Source organism: Capsicum annuum, chromosome 7 (assembly GCF_002878395.1).
Source record: "Capsicum annuum cultivar UCD-10X-F1 chromosome 7, UCD10Xv1.1, whole genome shotgun sequence".
Taxonomy (NCBI): Eukaryota; Viridiplantae; Streptophyta; class Magnoliopsida; order Solanales; family Solanaceae; genus Capsicum; species Capsicum annuum.
In genome coordinates this window covers 197,618,883-197,637,119 of record NC_061117.1, presented here as the reverse complement: position 1 = coordinate 197,637,119, position 18,237 = coordinate 197,618,883, and the positions used below count along the sequence as shown (strand labels likewise).

Genomic DNA, 18,237 nt, shown 5'->3' with positions numbered 1-18,237 from the left:
TATTCTGAAATATATTTCAATATGTTATACATTGACAGTTATGAAAATCTAAACAGTTATAAAGTATTAATATTGTATAAGGTAACATTATACATTAGGACAAACATATAGGTCATACATATTTCAATGTGAAAATCAGTATTATGACATTATACATTATTGCGGTTTATTTTTTAAATGTATAAGTTACCCTCATACATGTATATCTGTTGTTTAATTAATGTTTAATTCTAATTTTGAGATGTATAAGTTACCCTCATACATGTATATTTATTATTTATTTAGTGTCTGATATAAATTGTTACATGTATAAGTAACCCTTATGCATGTTTAAATGTTGCTTAATTAAGGTTCTGATTTAAATTTTTAGGTGTATAAGTTACCCTCATACAGGTATAACCGTTGTTTATTTAGGGTCTGATATAATTTTTTAGATGTATAAGTTACCATCATACATGTGTAACTATTGTTTATTTAGGTTCTGATTTTATTATACATTACTTCAATTTATTTTTAAATGTATAAGTTGCCCTCATACATGTATATAACAGGTCCTAAGGAGCAACACACCGATGGTCAGTCTGAGCGCGTCATTCAAACTCTTGGAGGATATGTTGAGAGCTCGTGTTATTGACTTTATACTCTTTCAGTTTCTTGATAGTTAAATTTGTGTTGCAGTAAACTACAACAGGTACACCTATGGTGTATTGGACTAGAAGTTTAAGTTCTATCTTCATTTTTGATGGTGCACTCCGCGTATGAAATTACACTAAATATATGTTGTATTCTTAATTGTAACTGTGACGAGGTTTCTATTTGTAGAAAATTAACTTTTGAATGGTGTAATTCACAAGTAGCAACCCATTTTCAACCCATTGCAAATAGCCTAATACATGAAGAACAGGATGCTTCAACAAGTACTTTCCAAACATAAAATAATGCAATCTAGTTTTTTATATTCAAATTACTATATACAACAACATATCCAATGAAATTTCATAAGGAATAAGGAGGGTAAAGTGTAGTGAGAAATACGGCAGATAGAGTGTATGCAGACCTTACTACTATCTCGTGCAGGTAGAGGGGGTGTTTTTGAGAGGCCCGCAACTCAAGTACAACAATTTCAAGTACAAAGGGAGAAGAAGATAGTGAAAAAAATATAGCAACTAACAAGAAAATATATTCAAATTACATAATAAGAAAAGACAACATTATTCTCAAAGTATGTTTTCAACAAAGATCGAGTTTAGTTACGAATTTCGTCATTCGTTAAAATTGATATTTTAATACATATAATAAAGCAATTTTTAACCTTGCAAACCTTTAAACATTACATACATAGTAGTACATTTCTTGATGTTTGTTTCCTAAAAAACCATAGTCAGAAATTAAAGGAACGGAGTTCCTCGTTTCTTTTTCATGCCCCTTTTATTCAACTTGATGTACAATCGTATTTATATGCTTGAATTCAAAAATTAATGTGATGAAGAATAAGAAGACACACACTCGTAGCAGATACCCATAAATCCAAGTTTGAACTACTTAGGTTATATGACTGTTAACTAGGGATGTTCAAAGGAAATCGATAAACCACAATCTAATATATTGAAAAAAAAAAAATCAATTAGTAGTTTGATATTGTAAAAAAAGATATTTTCTAGAACTCGTGGAACTTGAATTCCCTACATATTTTTAAGAAACTTGTTTTCTATAGAAAATATTTTTTAAAATTTTTAACCAATCAAACATGAAAAATTAGAAAATATTTTATGAATTTGCTGGATACTGAACACACCCATAATGTAAAGATAACTTACAATAATTAATGTAGTTTAACCTACTATTAGTGAGGAATTTCAATTGAATTTTTTTGTCATGTATAAAGTTTGAATTCCCATGACATAAGAGTAAATTGTAGTATTGTAATATACCCGCGAAATAATCTCATCATTATTTAATTCTCGTGTTATAATCCTAATATAACTTGTTCACTATCAAACGAATCCTACAATTTAAGGTAAGAAAAGTACTCGTGTCCTTTCTTTTATTTTTTTGGACATAAACATATACTAAAAATAAAATAGTTAATATCGACTCCGTAAACAGCCTTCATCTCTTCAATAATGTACGCGGGGGTGTGTATTCTCTTGTGATTGATTAATTTTGGAGCTGTAAATTCACTCACAAAATTTATTGTCGCAACCAAAATATTCAGCACTCTGTCGCTAAGACTGCAAGTATGCTCCAACTCAAATCTTTTTTATCACAAACATTTTCGATTCATTCATAGAAGACGCCTTCAAGACCCACATGCAGCCTTTGTTACGACAATTCAATACATAGCTGCATCAAATTTTTTACACTGAGTCAACGTATTAAACAAAAGTATTAAAAATAAAAATATATGGACAAAATGCAATTCCTGTTACTGCCCCAGTTTTCATTATACATGTGTCCGAATGTATAATCAAATATTAGACATTCGTAATTTACTGATTCAACTACACAAAACCCAACTATAAAACACAAACTACTTCAAAATGTCTAATATCATATTACTGTACATTTCTTGGACTGACACAGTTTCATTATACATTGGCATGAATGTATAATAACACATTATACATTCGTAACTTTATGAGCTTCAGAAACACAGAACCCAATTTTAGAACAGAAACTTCTTCAAAACCTCTAAAATCATATTACTAGAGATTATAGGATCAGCAAATAAAATTGACACTTTTACATCATACCTTTTTTTTCGGATCGTTTCGCTTTGGTATTGGATTTGTCGAAAGTTGAAATACAAATCGGAAAATTAACCAAACCAGAAAATAGTTTCTTCAGCTCAACGTAAACCCTCACTCTATTTCGTTCCTAATGACAATTGGAGAAGAATTTCCTTCAACCACATATTTAACTTTAATTTTTTTACGTACTTCGTCTATATCCAATTCCATTGCGATCGTAGCAACCAATTTTAAGAAAGTTATAATTTCCAAAATAACTATTGCATCACTTTTGTATGACTGATAACTAATTTCTGATTCTCAAATTTTAAAATATCATAACAATACGGGGATATTCATATTAATTTTAGTAGTATTGAAGAATGTATGTAGAAGAAGATTTTAGTAGTATTGAAGAACGGATGTAGAAGAAAGTGGTTATTTTTTGGCTTTCCAGATCGTAATTCACACACACAAAAAAAATTATGTATAAAAAAATTTTGAAATTCAAATATCAGTTACTTTTTCTATCCATAAGCGAGTTAATGTTAGCTAATTACTGCCTTTAATTAAGGAATTATAAAATAATTAAAGATTCTCTTACCTTAAATATAAGATTAACTGGTACATTATACATTCAACGAATGTATAATATTTGGATGGATGTATGAGTATGTTTGCAAAAAACGGGAGAGAGAAAACAAGAAAGGATTTTGTATAATTATTTTCATTAACTAGGGGATTTATGTTGTTTACACTTTAAAGAAATGAATAACCTTCCTGTATTTGTAGATCCCATATTTGTAAAAGAATGTAGTTTTAAATTAATTTAATATTTTAAAATAATTTAGATGATCGAAAACACGAAAAATATTGTAAGTTGCAACCATTTTCATATTTAATATGATGAAAATTTGCATCTTAAAATGTTAGTTAAAATTTATATAGCTTGAGACAAGTAAAAATAAGAAAAAATTGCATAACACCATAATTTATCTTTAATAGACTACATAAAATTTTTATTTTTTTATTAATTACCTAAATTCTTTTTTTATAAAACAATCGGATGTATACACAAATCCATAAATTTTCGAATACATGATTAAAATTATGTATCTTTCTTTGATCTGGTTAATGCATTATATAGTTCGACCAAATAGTTTTGAGAGATGAATTTATCTCAGTAATCAAAATTATGCATTTCGACTTTAAAATTATGTATTTGAGCAAAAAAGAAATAATTAACTGTTATATTCTTAAGTTCAAAATTCTATAATTCAATTTCAAAATTATATCCAAAAATAGTAAAATAAGAAATTATTCATAATTTAACAAAAAAGAGAAATAGAGAATAATTAGAGATAAATGGTTGAATTTATGTAATAACTTACGCTAAAAATAAACGGAGAGAGTGGGAACAACCCGACCCGAAAAAAATGAAGGAAGGGGTTGTTTGGAACAACACAGAAAATTGTTGGACGCCATGGCACTCTTACCTCAACACCACGTTTAGGAAAACAGCCGCAAAGGGTTTGGCACAACACAAAATTGTTCAACAGCTGTTGTTGTAGACTTGTCACTCCCGTTGTGAGGGTTTTGGCACAGGAAAATGCAAGGGGTTATGAAGGCTCATCAACTTTCTAGGGTTATTTTGAGATGCTCGTCGCCTTCTCTTCTTCTCTGTTCACTCTCACGACTTCAATCTTCTTGTATTCTTCAACCCAATGAATTCCGTAGCAGCAATTCTTCTTTACGGAGTGATTACTTTACCTCTGGTAACATTCTGGGTTTTACTTGCTAAAAATGGTGTAAAATATATGAATGCTATTTAATGATTTTGCAATTAACCAGATTATTACTTGGTCGTTTTTTCCAGCTGAAGGATAGATTTGACTTGCTGATATCCTAAGATCATTATTTATGAATAAACAGGTACAATTTATGGGGATTATATGCAATCGAAATGCAATCTTCAGAGAAATGTATGTCAGTGTCAGAAATGCTCTATGATGCTCAGGGCATCATATTCTACGGAAGCAGGGACAATTGAAAGTAGTGTGACAGGTGATAGTTGTTTTTTTCGTTTTGGTTTCGCGTAGTTTGATGTTATTATTTTCTTTCTGAATCATATTTTTAAAGCAGAGTCTGTGAAGGAATTGTATGACAAGATGCTCAAGTCTGTCATGGATCAAAGAAGTGCTCCGCCTAATGCCTGGTTGTGGTCCCTAATACAGAGTTGTCCAAACCGTGAATATGCTAATCTTTTATTTGATATGTTGAAGAGACTTCGGATATTCGTTAAGTCTTTTTTATCTTGTTGACTGATGGATATAAGGCCGTTGTTTATTTGCATATCTAACGGTAAGTAGCATGTGATGTATGTTTGAGTGCAGAGACTTTCAAATCTCCGTATCCATGAGAATTTCAACTGTTCCCTCTGCCAGGAAATTACCAAGACATGTGTACGTGTTGGCGTCATTGATTTGGGTATGATGTCTGATGTGTCTTTATTACTCGAATCTTTTGTTACGTACACAAGAATTGCAAACCTATTTGATAGTTAATTCAGTATTTAAGCTTGGTTGCTAGTTGCCACCTTTCGTAGTCGTCTTGTTGCGTTGGCTCTGCTACACTTGCTCATCCAAGCTAAACTAAAATAAGTTTGTCAGCTTCTGATTACATATTTTTCATGTGAGAATCAAGTCGGAATCACTTAAAAATGTTCAGTTCTTAAGTTCAGTTTGTGGTTACAAACTTTTAAAGGGAAAGATTGGCCATCTTAGGATTGTAAGTCCGGCTGGGATGACATGTAAGATATCCTGGTGGTCATCTTTATGGATTTTCTTGTGCAGAAGTTAAACCTTTCAAAAGACGAATAACTGAGTAGGTCCATAAATGAGACAAAAGAGTATTAGAATTATTATATGTAATTGATTTTTTTGGGGTTATCTGAATAGACTGATGGATTGTTAAACTGAATTTTCAAGTATTTGTGCTAGCAAAAAGCTTATTGAGAATGTTAAAGCTTCATCTTTTATAACAGGTAAGAAAGTGTTGTGGAAGCATAATATTTATGAACTGACTCCTAATATTGGATCTGCGCACCATTTACGGATAGTTTGGGTTCAACTTTGGCTTCAAGATGTATGATATGTGCATAATGATTACCCCATTTAAAAATTTGGTGTTATATGATTGCAGTTATTTGCTAAACAGCATAGTGATGTTAAACTCTTGGTAGAAATTATGAATCTGGTGAAGAAAAATAACTTGATCCTGTAGCCTGGAACTGCAGATATAGTCTTCAGGTACAAATCCAATACACACTATTTCCAAATATTCCTTCCTCTTTGCTTTTTTTTTTTCCCTTTTCTTGTTTAATTAAATTTTGTGGCGCTCCTACCTATTTGTTTGAAAATGTAATTTGTGTGGCACTCTGATTGTTCTTTGCCAATATTTCTATATATGTGTAATTTGAGGACCATAATATCTGGGAAATTGTCAATTCCCATTTTTTTTATTGACTATATGCCTATTTAATTATGGCTTGAAGCCCCTAGGGGTTAGCTCGATTGGAAAAAGGTTGATGGGCAGAGGTTAGCTTGATTGGCAAAGTTTGACGGACTTTTGCCATAGGGTCACAAGTTTGAGCTTCGCGTCAGGAGAACTAAGTCTAGTGCTTATGTGGAGAAGGGTAGATGGGCGCTCCATCATCCCTGAGTTCTAGGGAGACTACAGTTGGCCCAAAGGGTTAGTTCCAGATGGATTTCTTGGTCATTGAAAAAATAATCATGCCTTGAATACACTGGAAGGAAGTAGGAAACCTTAGGAGTCGTTTGGTAGGATGCATTAGAAAAATAATGCATGCATTAGCTCTGTGTGTTACTAATACCTTGTTTGGTACACTTTTTCAACCTATGCATAACTTTAGTTATGCACTCTATTGTGTATTATGCTATGCATAACTAATACATGGAAACCCTTGGTATTAGCAACACAATGGACTTTAATGCATGCATTAGGATGTGTAAAGATACAATATCCCCTCAAAACCTTTTCCACATCTTCTTCATTATATTTGTGGAGGGTATTTTTGTAAATAATTTTTTATTTAAAAATATGCTATGTTATTTACCAAACCACACACTACATAAGAAAGAATCTTAGCATAACTAATGCTTGTATTACTAATACATCATATTTTGCACTATTCCTATAAACTCTAACAAACGACCTCTTGGTCCTATAGAGGTTTATCTACTGCTTTGCGAAAGACGATTGATTTCTATTTGAAGTTGGTGAGTTATTCAAGCTGAATTTCGAAATCTTGATGGTCTATTAATTAATATTATCTGTAACTTTGATAATTTTATACTATTTTATTGAGGTCAAGAGCAAATTCTGAAATTTCTTATTATATTGCATGTGGTTTCAGTTGGATCACACCCATTGTCATATATATTTTTTTTAGAAGACAACAACTTGTATTCTATTCCAAACAATTAAACCTGTCACAACATGTTACAGGTGTCCATAATTATAATTGTAAGAGAGTATCAGGAAGATCTTCAACCCTATAGCAAAAACTTTTAATGAGCATAAAATGTTTCTAACTGATTCTAGATCTTTCATGTACTCCTATTTACACCAAAAATGAAATAAAACTATGCAATCCATCTTCATCTTCTGAATGTTGTTGCACTTGTTCTGGAAGATTTCTTTCTTTCCACACAGACCACCAAATGCATGCAGGTATGATTTTTCCATCTTTCTTTATGACCAAAGATACTAGCATAGCTGCTCTAGATTCACACAGTCTGTACTATTCTCCTTGGCATCACCCAGTTTAGACTCTTCATGTTGATGAAGATTTTCCATAAATAGCTAGTGATCCTACAGTGTAGAAAGAGATGAGTGACTGTCTTAGCCACGTCTTCATATAGGAGACATCTTGGATTCAGATTGAAACCTCTTTTCAATAGGTTTTCCTGGGTAAGCGCACCGCCTGTTTGGCCAATAACCAAGTAAAACATGAGACTTTACATGGGATTTTTACTTTCCAAATTAGTTTCCAGGCCAACCACCAATTTGACTGTTTGAAGTATTGAACTTCATATAGGCCTTCGTAGTACTGAATCTGCCTTGATTATGATTCTGCCTTACCAAACTATCTTGTGAAGTAGTTGTTCCTTGAATTTCTCCAGAATTCTAAAGAACTCTAGTAGCCTTTGAATTTCCCAATCATTTAAGGGTCTTCTGAAACTCAAATTCCATCCCTGGTTTAAGCATAGCTCTGCAATAATGGTGCAATAATGGTGTTTGCTGCTGGTTGAGGTTGTCAATATCAGGAAATAGATCTTTTAATATGCCTTGCTCCAGCCATCTATCATCCCAAAAGAAAACCTTCATGTCATTTTCAGTCTTTATACTGCAGTTTTCTCTTAGCTAGTGACCATTTTAGTAGTCCAGTAACCATCCATTTCATACTTTAGCTGGATTATCTCCTTCCATAAAGCCTGTTCACAGGATTCAAGTCTCCAAGGCCATTTCATCATAAGGCATTGGTTTTGGATTCTCAAATTCCTTATCTCCCCAGTCCCTTTACTACCAATCAATGCACCCCACTTGATGAAGTGAACTTTTATGGTTTCACTATTTCCTTCCTAGAGAAAATTCCATCTTAGAAGATCGAGTCTCTGAATAAAACCATTAGGAGTAGGAAAAAAAAAACATCATGTAAGTAGGCATGGAATCCAAAACACTGTTAGTGAGTGTTAGTCTTCCCCTTAAAGATAGGTATTGATTTTTTCAATTCACAAGTCTTCTTTCACGTTTCTCCACCACCCCATCACCCATCACATATTTCTATAGACCTGCTTTTGGCTCCCTGTGGCATACCCAAGTATATAGTTGGTAGTTCACTAGTCCTCCCCCTAAGGTCCTAGCCAATAAAGATAGGCCAGTCACTTCGTTAACGGGATACAAGAAGCTTTTATTCTAGTTAATATGTAGTCCTGAAATGCCTTAAAGAGGACAAAAATCACCCAGAGCATCATAAGCTTTAGCATCACAGAAAATCAGTGTATCATCAGCATACTGCAAATGAGTTATCTCCATGTCAATCCTCAATCCATTTGCTACTTTGAAACCTTTCAGCCAGGATTTTTCTTGGCTGTTTTCAGCATATCATTCAGCCCCTCCATAGTAATGATGAATAAGAAAGGGGACAAAGGGTCTCCTTGCCTTGAGTCTTTTGGTGAAGAGAAAAATCCAATCCGAGCAACAATAATTGGAACAGAAAATTTCACAGTGCTAATACAAAATTTCACCCATCTTAACCATCTGCCACCAAAACCCCTTTTTGATAGAGTCTCCAACAAGAACTTCCAATTAATATGGTCATAAGCTTTCAGTATATCCAGCTTGCAGAGGATGCCTGAAACATTACTTCTCATTCTTGAGTCTGCACACTCATTTGCCATGGGAATGGCATCCATTATATGTCTTCCTTTGATGAAGGCTAGCTGCTGAGTATGCTGAGTATCCACCAACCTGTGCATCACTTTTTTGAGTCTTTCTGTTAGCAACTTAGAAATGATTTTGTACACACTCCCAATTAGGCTAATGGTCCTGAAGTCTATGAACTCATTTGCACTCATCATTTTTTGGGATCAAAGCCACATAGGTAGAGTTAAAGCTTTTTTCAAATACACATCTCTCTTTGGTGGAGCATCTGGAAGAAATGAAATGCGAGAATCTTTGGTATTAATTGAATCTGTAATTAGCGTTAAATGCAAATGTATTTCTCTTCTATTTTTTTTTGGGGTGTAACATGGCAATTGCAAATGACACACAAGCCATGATAGACTTTTTGAGCGCATTGCACAACATGTAGTAATGCTACCCAGAGGCGGAGCCAGGATTTCCATGAAGGGGTTCAAAATATGAAGAAAAACTAATCGAAGGGGGTTCGACATCTATTATATATACATAAAATATAATTTTAGTGATGTATAAATAGTATAATTTTCTGCCGAAGGGGGTTTGGGGAACCCCCATTCCAAAGGCTGTCTCCGTCCCTGATGCTACCCCCTGTACACAAGGTACAACATATTCTTGATGCTGGTATCACTGAACTTCCCTTTAATGATAGAGAAGTAGCATCAATTTTATTATTGCTATGTCATGTCTGAACTTCAATCTCCTGCTTAAGTTTTTCGTATACATTTCATTCTTTCTAAATATATCTTTTTACTTGCTGGATTGGCTTACTGCAGCATTTGCTCCCAAACTGATAACTAGGACTTGATATGTAAGTATGGTAAAAGGTTTGTCAAGGCAGGAGTGAAGCTACGAAAGACTTCCTTGGACACTTGGATGGAATTTGCCTCGAAAATAGGTAGTTGTTCTTCCTTCTCTCCTATATAAAACTTTTCAAAAGATAGCCAATTAGAAAAAAAAAAAAAAAAGAACTTTTCAAAAGATATAAAATTTTACATGCAATCTTCTTTTTTGTTGCATGAGTGCAGTAGTGATTGGTGGTAAGTTTCATAATAGAACTAAGTAATAGGGTGAATTTCGTTGTTGCTTCAGTTATGGATAATAGTTTTCAATCAAACAGTAAATCTTACTGCTCTGGCTTCGGCACACTGTTTTTGACTGCATCTTTGCTTCTCCTTAGGAGATGTGGATACTTTGTGGAAAATTGAGAAGATACGATCAGAAACCATGAAGGAACATAGTCTTGGAAGCGGACTTTCATGTGCTAAGGTAATTCGTTTTCTTGTTCTGATTTATTTTAGATTTTCTTTTACCTTCCTCCCTTTCTTGTTTCAGTACAAACGGAATTACCTCGAAGGGGATAAAAATTCGTAGCATATAGCTTACTGGAGAAGTGGTTAAAAGATATTTGAGGTCTTGATAGTAGAATTATAGATACATCTTTTGGTGCTTTCGTGCATTTTATACCATTGTCACTTTCCTGCCGTAAGAACGGTGTGTCTGGAACGCTCTGAATAGTAGCACTCGACTTTCCCATCTTCTTAAATTCAACTGTCGTAGGCAGCAATATTTATTTAACAAACCTTGCTGATATAAGGGCTGGCTATCAAGTTCTAGACATGGTTGATCTATAGTGCTAGAGAAGTATTTCCTTTTGGAGCCTTTGTAGTTTTTGACAGCCTCAGAGCAGGTTGGATAATGGTAAAATGCAGCATCAATGTAAAAGATGATTGGGGAACTCCTTCAACATCAATTAGAAAATTGACTTTCTAATTGCTTAGAAGTTGCAAGTGCAACATGATAACCTGCACCTATTATTTAACATCTTTTGCTTTCGGCAAATTTGATCCAATCACTAGATAGGGATAGATGTGGTCGTGAACTCGACATTAACAAATTTTGGTTTTGTTTGTAGGCTTTCCTAATTGACCACAAACCTGAAGATGCTGCTGCCGTCATTCAATTACTCAATCAAGTTGCTCCCAAATTTTGCTTGGTCTAACTTTTTGGAGTCTTTTATTTTATTGTTTTATGGAGAGGTTTTATCAAGCATGCACATAGCTTGTGCTATAGTAAGGATATTATAATTTGCTTTGGAGCATTGTAAATAGTAAGCTCTTAGACAACTAGAATGGACTAACACTTAAGTGCTCAAAAAGTTTTCCACTGTATTGACCAATGGATAACGTGCGCTTCGGACTTGAGCACTTTGTAAATTACTGAAAATTCATGGTGATCCTCCATATCATGCATATATCTTTTTATATCCAAGGGTGTGTGACCTAGTGGTCAATGAAGTGGGTTGGGAACTTGAGCTCTTAGTAAAAATTCCCAGCAGAAACAAAAAGCACTAGGTGATTCTTCCCATTTGTCCTGTCCTAGCTGTAAAGAATGGATATTGGGCCTAACTCAACCTCAAAAGCTAGCTCTTGAGGTTGAGTTAGGTCCAAGATCCATTCTTACATGGTATCAAAGTCAAGCCTATCCCAAATCTTTGTTCACTGACTTATGTTTTCCACACTCCAGTTAACGAGGCCTGGGTGTGCGGGGAGTGTTAAGTATCCCACATCAGAAAAGAGATGGGTAATTGGTCTCCTTATATGGACTTGGACAATCCTCCCCTCATGAGCTAGCTTTTGAGGTGGCAGGTATCTCGTGGATGTAGTCGAGATGTCCCCAACACCACTGTTATAAAAAATAAATAAAAAATACATGTCTCTTTTTTTCTCTTTTGGATAATTGATCATGTATCTCCCCTTTGAATAGGCTTTTTAATATTGAGGACCATCTCAATTATCAGCAACATTTGAATGTTGATTTCTTTGGATGTTCATAAATTGTCCGACTGATATGTTGATCATGTAGCATGCACCCGATGGTCAGAGTGAGCAAATATGTCAATTCTATTATGATTTTCCAAATAATAATTTCTTCAAATTTGTTCAATCTTCCTTGTTATTCTAATCTTTCAAACATTGAGGATTCTTAGGATATGTGATTAAAAACTGTTGTTTTTACAATGCTTGGCTCAATGAAAGAGATGGAAAGGGTCCCCGGAATTAGCTCAGTTGGATAAGGTTAAGGGACTTGTGTCTTAGTTAAAAGTTCGAACCCAACGCCAAATAAATTAAGTCCTGTATTTAAGTTGAGAAAGGAGAAGGGGAGCCTTGGAGTAACTGGTAAAGTCGCTGCCATGTGACCAGGAGGTCATGGGTTCAAGCCTTGGAAACAGCCTCTAGCAGAAATGCAAGTAAGGCTGCGTACAATACACCCTTGTGGTGAGGTCCTTCCCCGGACAGCGCGCATAGTGGTTGCTTGCACCGGGCTGCCTTTTTTATTTAAGTTGAGAAAGGTAGAGAGACAGACCCATAATTTTCAAGTTTCAAAGATTGCACTTGGCCCAAAGGGTTGGTTCTAGAATAAGTTGCTCGGACTTTTCACTTTTGGTGCCGCACCATCCGTGTCGATACGACGTAGGTGTGGATGGTGTTTGCACCTAATATGGTCAATCGATTTTGGGTACTTTCACCAAAATCGACATATAAATGATTTTTGTAATAAACATAAAAGCTAAGATGAAATTGAAGCAAATGGAATACTTTGTATATAGAAATTTCTATGTCGGTCCTTTTCCTTATATCTTATATCTTCTTCTAGGATTCTCCTCTTGATTAATGTTTTCTCCTCGATACCTTGTAAGTGTTCCACGTAATATCTCATAATTTAGCAAACTAACTCTAGTTTTAGATGTTTGAATTATTTTAAGACGAATTCCTGCACTCGTACAGTACCCTAAGATCCATACTCATCCTTAAAGCTTAGAGCATGCAGAATTCAACCTTTAAATCTCCACATGTATCGGAGATACTCACCCGAGTCCGAGCAACTTCGTTTCTAGCTAAGTTACTCGGACTCTTCACTTTCGGTGCCACACCCGTGTCGACACGACATGGTTGTGGGATCCATACCCGATCTGGTCAACCAATTTTGGGTACTTTGACCAAAACCGATTGGGAAAGTCCGGGCAGATTTAAGAATTTTGTAATCAAAATAAAAGCTAAGGTAAAATTGAAGAAAATGGAATACCTAGTATATAGAAGTTTTTATATTATTGGTTTTCTTTTTTATCTCCTTTCATGATTTTCTTCTTGAACAATATTTTCTCAAGTTTTTCACATAATATCTCATAATCTATGTTTCATAACTCTATTTTTAGATATTTAAATTATTATTCGCCGAATCCCCGCACTCATATCCATCCCTAGATCCATCCCGAATCTTTAAATTGAGACCGTGAAGGATCCGACCTCTATATCCGAACCCATGTCAGACACTCGCACCCGAGTCCGAGCAACTTAAGGTTCTAGATTAATTTTTCTGTGTAAGAAAAAGGGAAGTCAAAGGGATGAAAGGGGTTTTGTATGCTTTAGTTCTCCTCATTGAAGGTTTATAGGTCCCTGATTTTGGTGCATTCCATCCAATTACACAGTCTTAAAAAATCTATTGAAGAAAGTAGACATGCATATATTTGCTTGTTTTTTGACTGAATAATATAAATGAACTCATTCCATTCCTTCAAGTGGTCATTGCAATTAGACTTTTGTGCAAGAGTAATCAATGAATGACATAGATTATTATTGAAGTTGACCTATTTTTCTCATGTTCTCGTATTTATCATATGCCGCAATGTTTGGTCCTCGATGCATTTCATATATATGCATCCTTTGATAGATACACTCAAAGTGCTGATGTTCATTGCAGACAGTACCTGATTCGAGAAGGCAAAAATTCATTGACGAACTTCAAAAGCTAGTTGAGGAGTGGCCTTTGGAGGTGATAAAGCGGCAAAAGGATGAGAAGAGGAAGGTAAGTTGTTTATTCCTTTTATTTTGAACATACTAGTATATTAATTGGAGAACTATTACCTTTTAATCGAGTTGCTCCGTAATGATTAGTGCTGACGTAGGATGTGAGGAGTTTTAATTGATTTGTTTTTGTTTGGTCGTATTTATGGGTTGCCCCCTCTCTACCTTCGAAGGTGGGGGTAAGCTATGCATACGCAGTACCCTTCCCAGATCCCACTTAGGATTGCTCTGGGTGTATTTGTTGTTGTTTGTATTTGTAAAGAATGGATCTTGAGACTAACTCAACCCCAAAAGCTGGCTCATGAGCGGAGGATTGCCCAAGTTCATATAAGGAGACCAATTACCCATCCATTTTCCGATGTGGGATACTTAACACTCCCCGCACGCCCATGCCTCGTTAACTGGAGCGTGGACAATATAATATGGGGGCCCAACATCAGTGAACAAAGATTTGGGATGAGTCTGACTCTGATACCATGTGAGAACTAATGAAGAAAAATATTATTGAATGGTGTGTTTACATAATTACATCAAGACCCTATTTATAGACACTATAGTATAATCCATTTCCAAGTAAAATTTTGTATATACTATTCCTATTTCTACTCATATTCTAACAGTATTTATGGGTTTCAGTTTATTTAGCTTCTATGTAGTTCCCCTTTCTGGTTTCTTCACAACTTGGCATGGGTTTCATCTACTGTTGTCAAGTGTGCATTTAGTTTGTATTTTTTATATCCTCTCCTTGAAACCGTGTTCCTTACATTAGATTATAAGCGAAGTACTTGTAATTTTATAAGTCTTTTCTTAGTAGATTTGTAAGGTCTTCAACTTAGCCATTTTGACAACAGATATTGAGGCTAGGAATTCTCCTAACTGTGACATTTCTACTATCTTCTACTATATAGAAGAAGCATGAGTAGTAGTTGTTATCAACATGTGTGCTTAGAGTCATTAATTAATTTATAGGTGGCGTTTTAGTTATTTGAGTTTGGTGCCGAATTTGATTGTTCCAAATAATTTAATTCCTGTTCACGCCTTATTGTGCGGACCCTTTAGGCCTTGACATAGCTGTATATATTTTAAGCGGCTTCCATTTCTCATTATGATTGTAGGTTGTGGCAGATAAATTTCCATTTTTAACTGGCTCATTTCTCTATTCAATTTCAAAAAGTATTGTGTTTGATATTTAGCCGGGGGTGGGGGTGGGGGTGGGGGTGGGGGTGGGTGGGTGTTTCTCATTATGGAGCTTCTTATACCCCCGTTTACATTTGTTTTCTTACTTTTCTTTTTGGTCCAGTTAAAAAAAATGTTCGTTCCCTCTTGGCAGCTCTTTAATTTTAATTTTCCACATTGTATGTTTAAGATCACAAGATTAAAGGACATCTTGTGGTCTCTTCCTTAAGACCACAAGATTCAGAAGTCTTTTCTATTTTCTTAACTTTGTGTCTAGTCAAAGCCAGAAAATCAAAATGTAAAGGAAGAAGCATATAGTAGCACATTTGTTTCTAATTTGCTTATTGTATTTGTATATTTATAAATTACTAATTTCGATTTTCAACAAACTTAATTCCCGTTTCATCATTAGTTTCTTGTGCAAATGTAAAGATAGTGCTTTTGTTTTAATTTTTTTAGAGCTTAGGTTCTTTAGATTCAATTGTTTTGAAATTAAATTGTGGTTATCATTCTTTTTCTTAATAAAATGCAAAGTGCTATAAGTATAGATGCTTTTATTTAGACTTACATAGTCTAGAGCCAACAATGAATCAATATCTCTTACTCCAAGTTTAGTGTCACAACCATCTTCGAATTCCAAAAAATTATTATTAATATAAGTATTGAATAATTCACCAACGTTTAGGTCAGGAAAGATTCATTCTTCTGAACTCGATAAAAATGAAGTTGAATATCAATAGTACTAGCAAATAATTGTGAGTCGTTATAATATCAACATAGAATATTATCAGATTATGCAAAAAGTTTAATTAAGAAATTCTTCACTTTCATTCACCTTTTTTACATAATTTAATTTTTGGTATCCCGTTGCATACCTTCGATCTTGGTGCAGTAAGTAAATCTTGAAATATAAAATTATTTATTTATAATATTTGGAAATTTTTGTTTTATTACGTATGAAATGCTCACATTTATGTGGTTTAATGAAAGATAAAATTGGTAATAGGATCCCTTGACAGTGATGATCCATCAAAATTCTGTGAACAAACTTGTAATGAAGTTTATTTCACAATTTTTATTGAAATTTTGATAATCTGTCGAAACTTGCACATGGTAGCAAGTCTTTTCCATCCATTTGAATTCAAGGGATCAACCAAAACTTGTGAGCCATTTGTGTCAAAGTTATAATACTATAATTTAAACTAAAATCCTCACAGTTAGCTAGGACTTTGTGGCAAGGCAAGTATTTGCTAATCCATCAGAACTTCTGACAGTCTGCCAGGACTTACTATCATATTTTGACAGAGACTAATTTTTCAAAATGAGTTGAAACTTAAAAATGTGGCACAAGACCCGAGCTCTGCATGGGCAATGCTTATCCCGGTATTCAAGAAGCCATGGATAACATGGGTAATACTATCTGTAAACAATCAAAATTTTTTTATATATGGGTGGTTGGATTTTTTATCCATTTTTTGTTTACCCGTTTTCAAACCCCCATATCTGATCCAACTCTCCCACTTGTCAGCACTATCTGTAAACATATGGGACCAATCTTTAATTGCCTATAGTGTTTCAACGCTTCAATTTTACAACTATAAAAACAGTTGGACTAAGAGATTGATTTGCCAATTAGTTGAACATTCCTTCCACCAAAAACAATCCAACATCAAATTCAAGCCATACAAACACCACCTGGCATTCTAAGCACACGAGCCCACTGGGTTGTGCTAAATATGATGTGTTGTCACTGTAAATTGAGTAGTCTGAAGTGTTTGCTTGGGGCTTTGGTACAAGGGATAACTAGTCCCGGGTTTAATTATAGGATGAGCTTATCCTATGTTTGGTTGGGATAAATGCATGGGATAACTCATCCCGAGATTAGTTATCCCGAGATAATTTTTTTCCAACCAAACGACCCCTTAGGGTTTTTAGATTGTTTGGAAGGCTATTTAATTTAAGTCTTAATTGTTTTGTTTGGGTTCCCATTTTTTATAATAATATATGTACAATATAGATAGAAAGAGGGTCACTGTATATTGTGCTTATGAATATAGTCTTTGATGGTTACATTTCCAGGAGTTGGCTGCTACACTACAACATGATCTTCCTACCATGCTCAGTGCCTTGTCAAATATGGGCTTGAAGTTGAACGTAAATGTGGAAGATCTGACAAGAGAAGGTGTTTTTGCTTGAATTTAAGTGAATAAACATCAAACTTCATGTTGCCCCTTTACTGCATATTTTTGCATTATGGAGAAGCAGCCATCTCGGTTTGCTGCCTTTATAAGCATCTGCACAAGTTGCAGTTTTACTGTTATGACAATTTTGTGGCTTGAATAATGTCCTTTTTTTCCATTTTAGGTGCTCTTTGATATAGATTGGTCTGACCCTGCCGAAAGAGATGGTAGCCCTGAAGCAGTCAGAAGATTTTGTAGTTTGAAATGTCAGCTATCTTTATCTTTACACAGTTCAGTATCTATTTTGCTTCTTGGAAAACATGAATATCCCTGCAATAAAATAGAAGCTACTTCTTTCTGTGGTACTATGTTTTTATTCGACAGAGTCGTAGACTGAACTTTTAGAGATTATTTAAAGGTGTGGGTTGTATGTTAGGCTTCTTTCTATGTCTTTCCTATTGTTTTTGTGGAAATTGGAAGCAAACTGAACATCTACGAAGTATCAAACGTGTTGTAGCAGGAATGTAGCACATTTGAAATTTATTTCACTACTTTTTAGTGTCTATGGAGTAAGGATCAAAATACCCTCCCGGCTCTGGTGGCCTTAATGTTCCCCCAGAGTTCAACTTATGTTCTTTCAAATTCTTAAAATTTATTTGCCTGAGTAGCTTCCATCTCCAGCCATTAAGAAGGTCACTTGAATCGTCACTCTAGTATCTTCTATGTCCATTTTGTTTCTTATTTTTTCTATCATAAATTATGTCAAAAGTAAAGTAGCCATGTCTA

General features: G+C 34.4%; 2 protein-coding genes across 5 annotated transcripts in view; both read left to right on the top strand.

Annotated features, from left to right (window-relative positions):
- The window catches only part of LOC107876761, a 5,960-nt gene extending 4,419 nt beyond the window's left edge, over positions 1 to 1,541 (top strand). The window contains exon 2 of the mRNA XM_016723616.2: positions 552 to 1,541. Within this exon, the coding sequence (XP_016579102.2) occupies positions 552 to 665 (114 nt within the window). The 3' untranslated portion in view covers positions 666 to 1,541. The remainder of the gene's footprint in view (positions 1 to 551) is intronic.
- A 2,584-nt stretch (positions 1,542 to 4,125) lies between these two features.
- Positions 4,126 to 18,014, top strand: LOC107878299. 4 transcript variants are annotated; one of them, XM_047393897.1, is made up of 11 exons: positions 4,126 to 4,504; positions 4,662 to 4,793; positions 4,872 to 5,026; positions 5,123 to 5,216; positions 5,931 to 6,037; positions 10,007 to 10,128; positions 10,411 to 10,499; positions 11,146 to 11,205; positions 13,992 to 14,096; positions 17,351 to 17,453; positions 17,636 to 18,014. In XM_047393897.1, the coding sequence occupies exons 6-11, from the start codon at positions 10,107 to 10,109 to the stop codon at positions 17,644 to 17,646; spliced, it is 390 nt and encodes a 129-aa protein (XP_047249853.1). In that variant the 5' UTR covers positions 4,126 to 4,504; positions 4,662 to 4,793; positions 4,872 to 5,026; positions 5,123 to 5,216; positions 5,931 to 6,037; positions 10,007 to 10,106; the 3' UTR covers positions 17,647 to 18,014. The 4 variants fall into 4 exon arrangements, 3 of the variants coding, with proteins under 3 accessions (XP_047249853.1, XP_016580722.1, XP_047249852.1); XM_016725236.2 differs by having other exon boundaries at positions 4,872 to 5,216; XR_007043062.1 differs by lacking the exons at positions 10,411 to 10,499; positions 11,146 to 11,205; positions 13,992 to 14,096; positions 17,351 to 17,453; positions 17,636 to 18,014 and having other exon boundaries at positions 10,007 to 10,103.
- Positions 18,015 to 18,237: the final 223 nt, after the last annotated feature.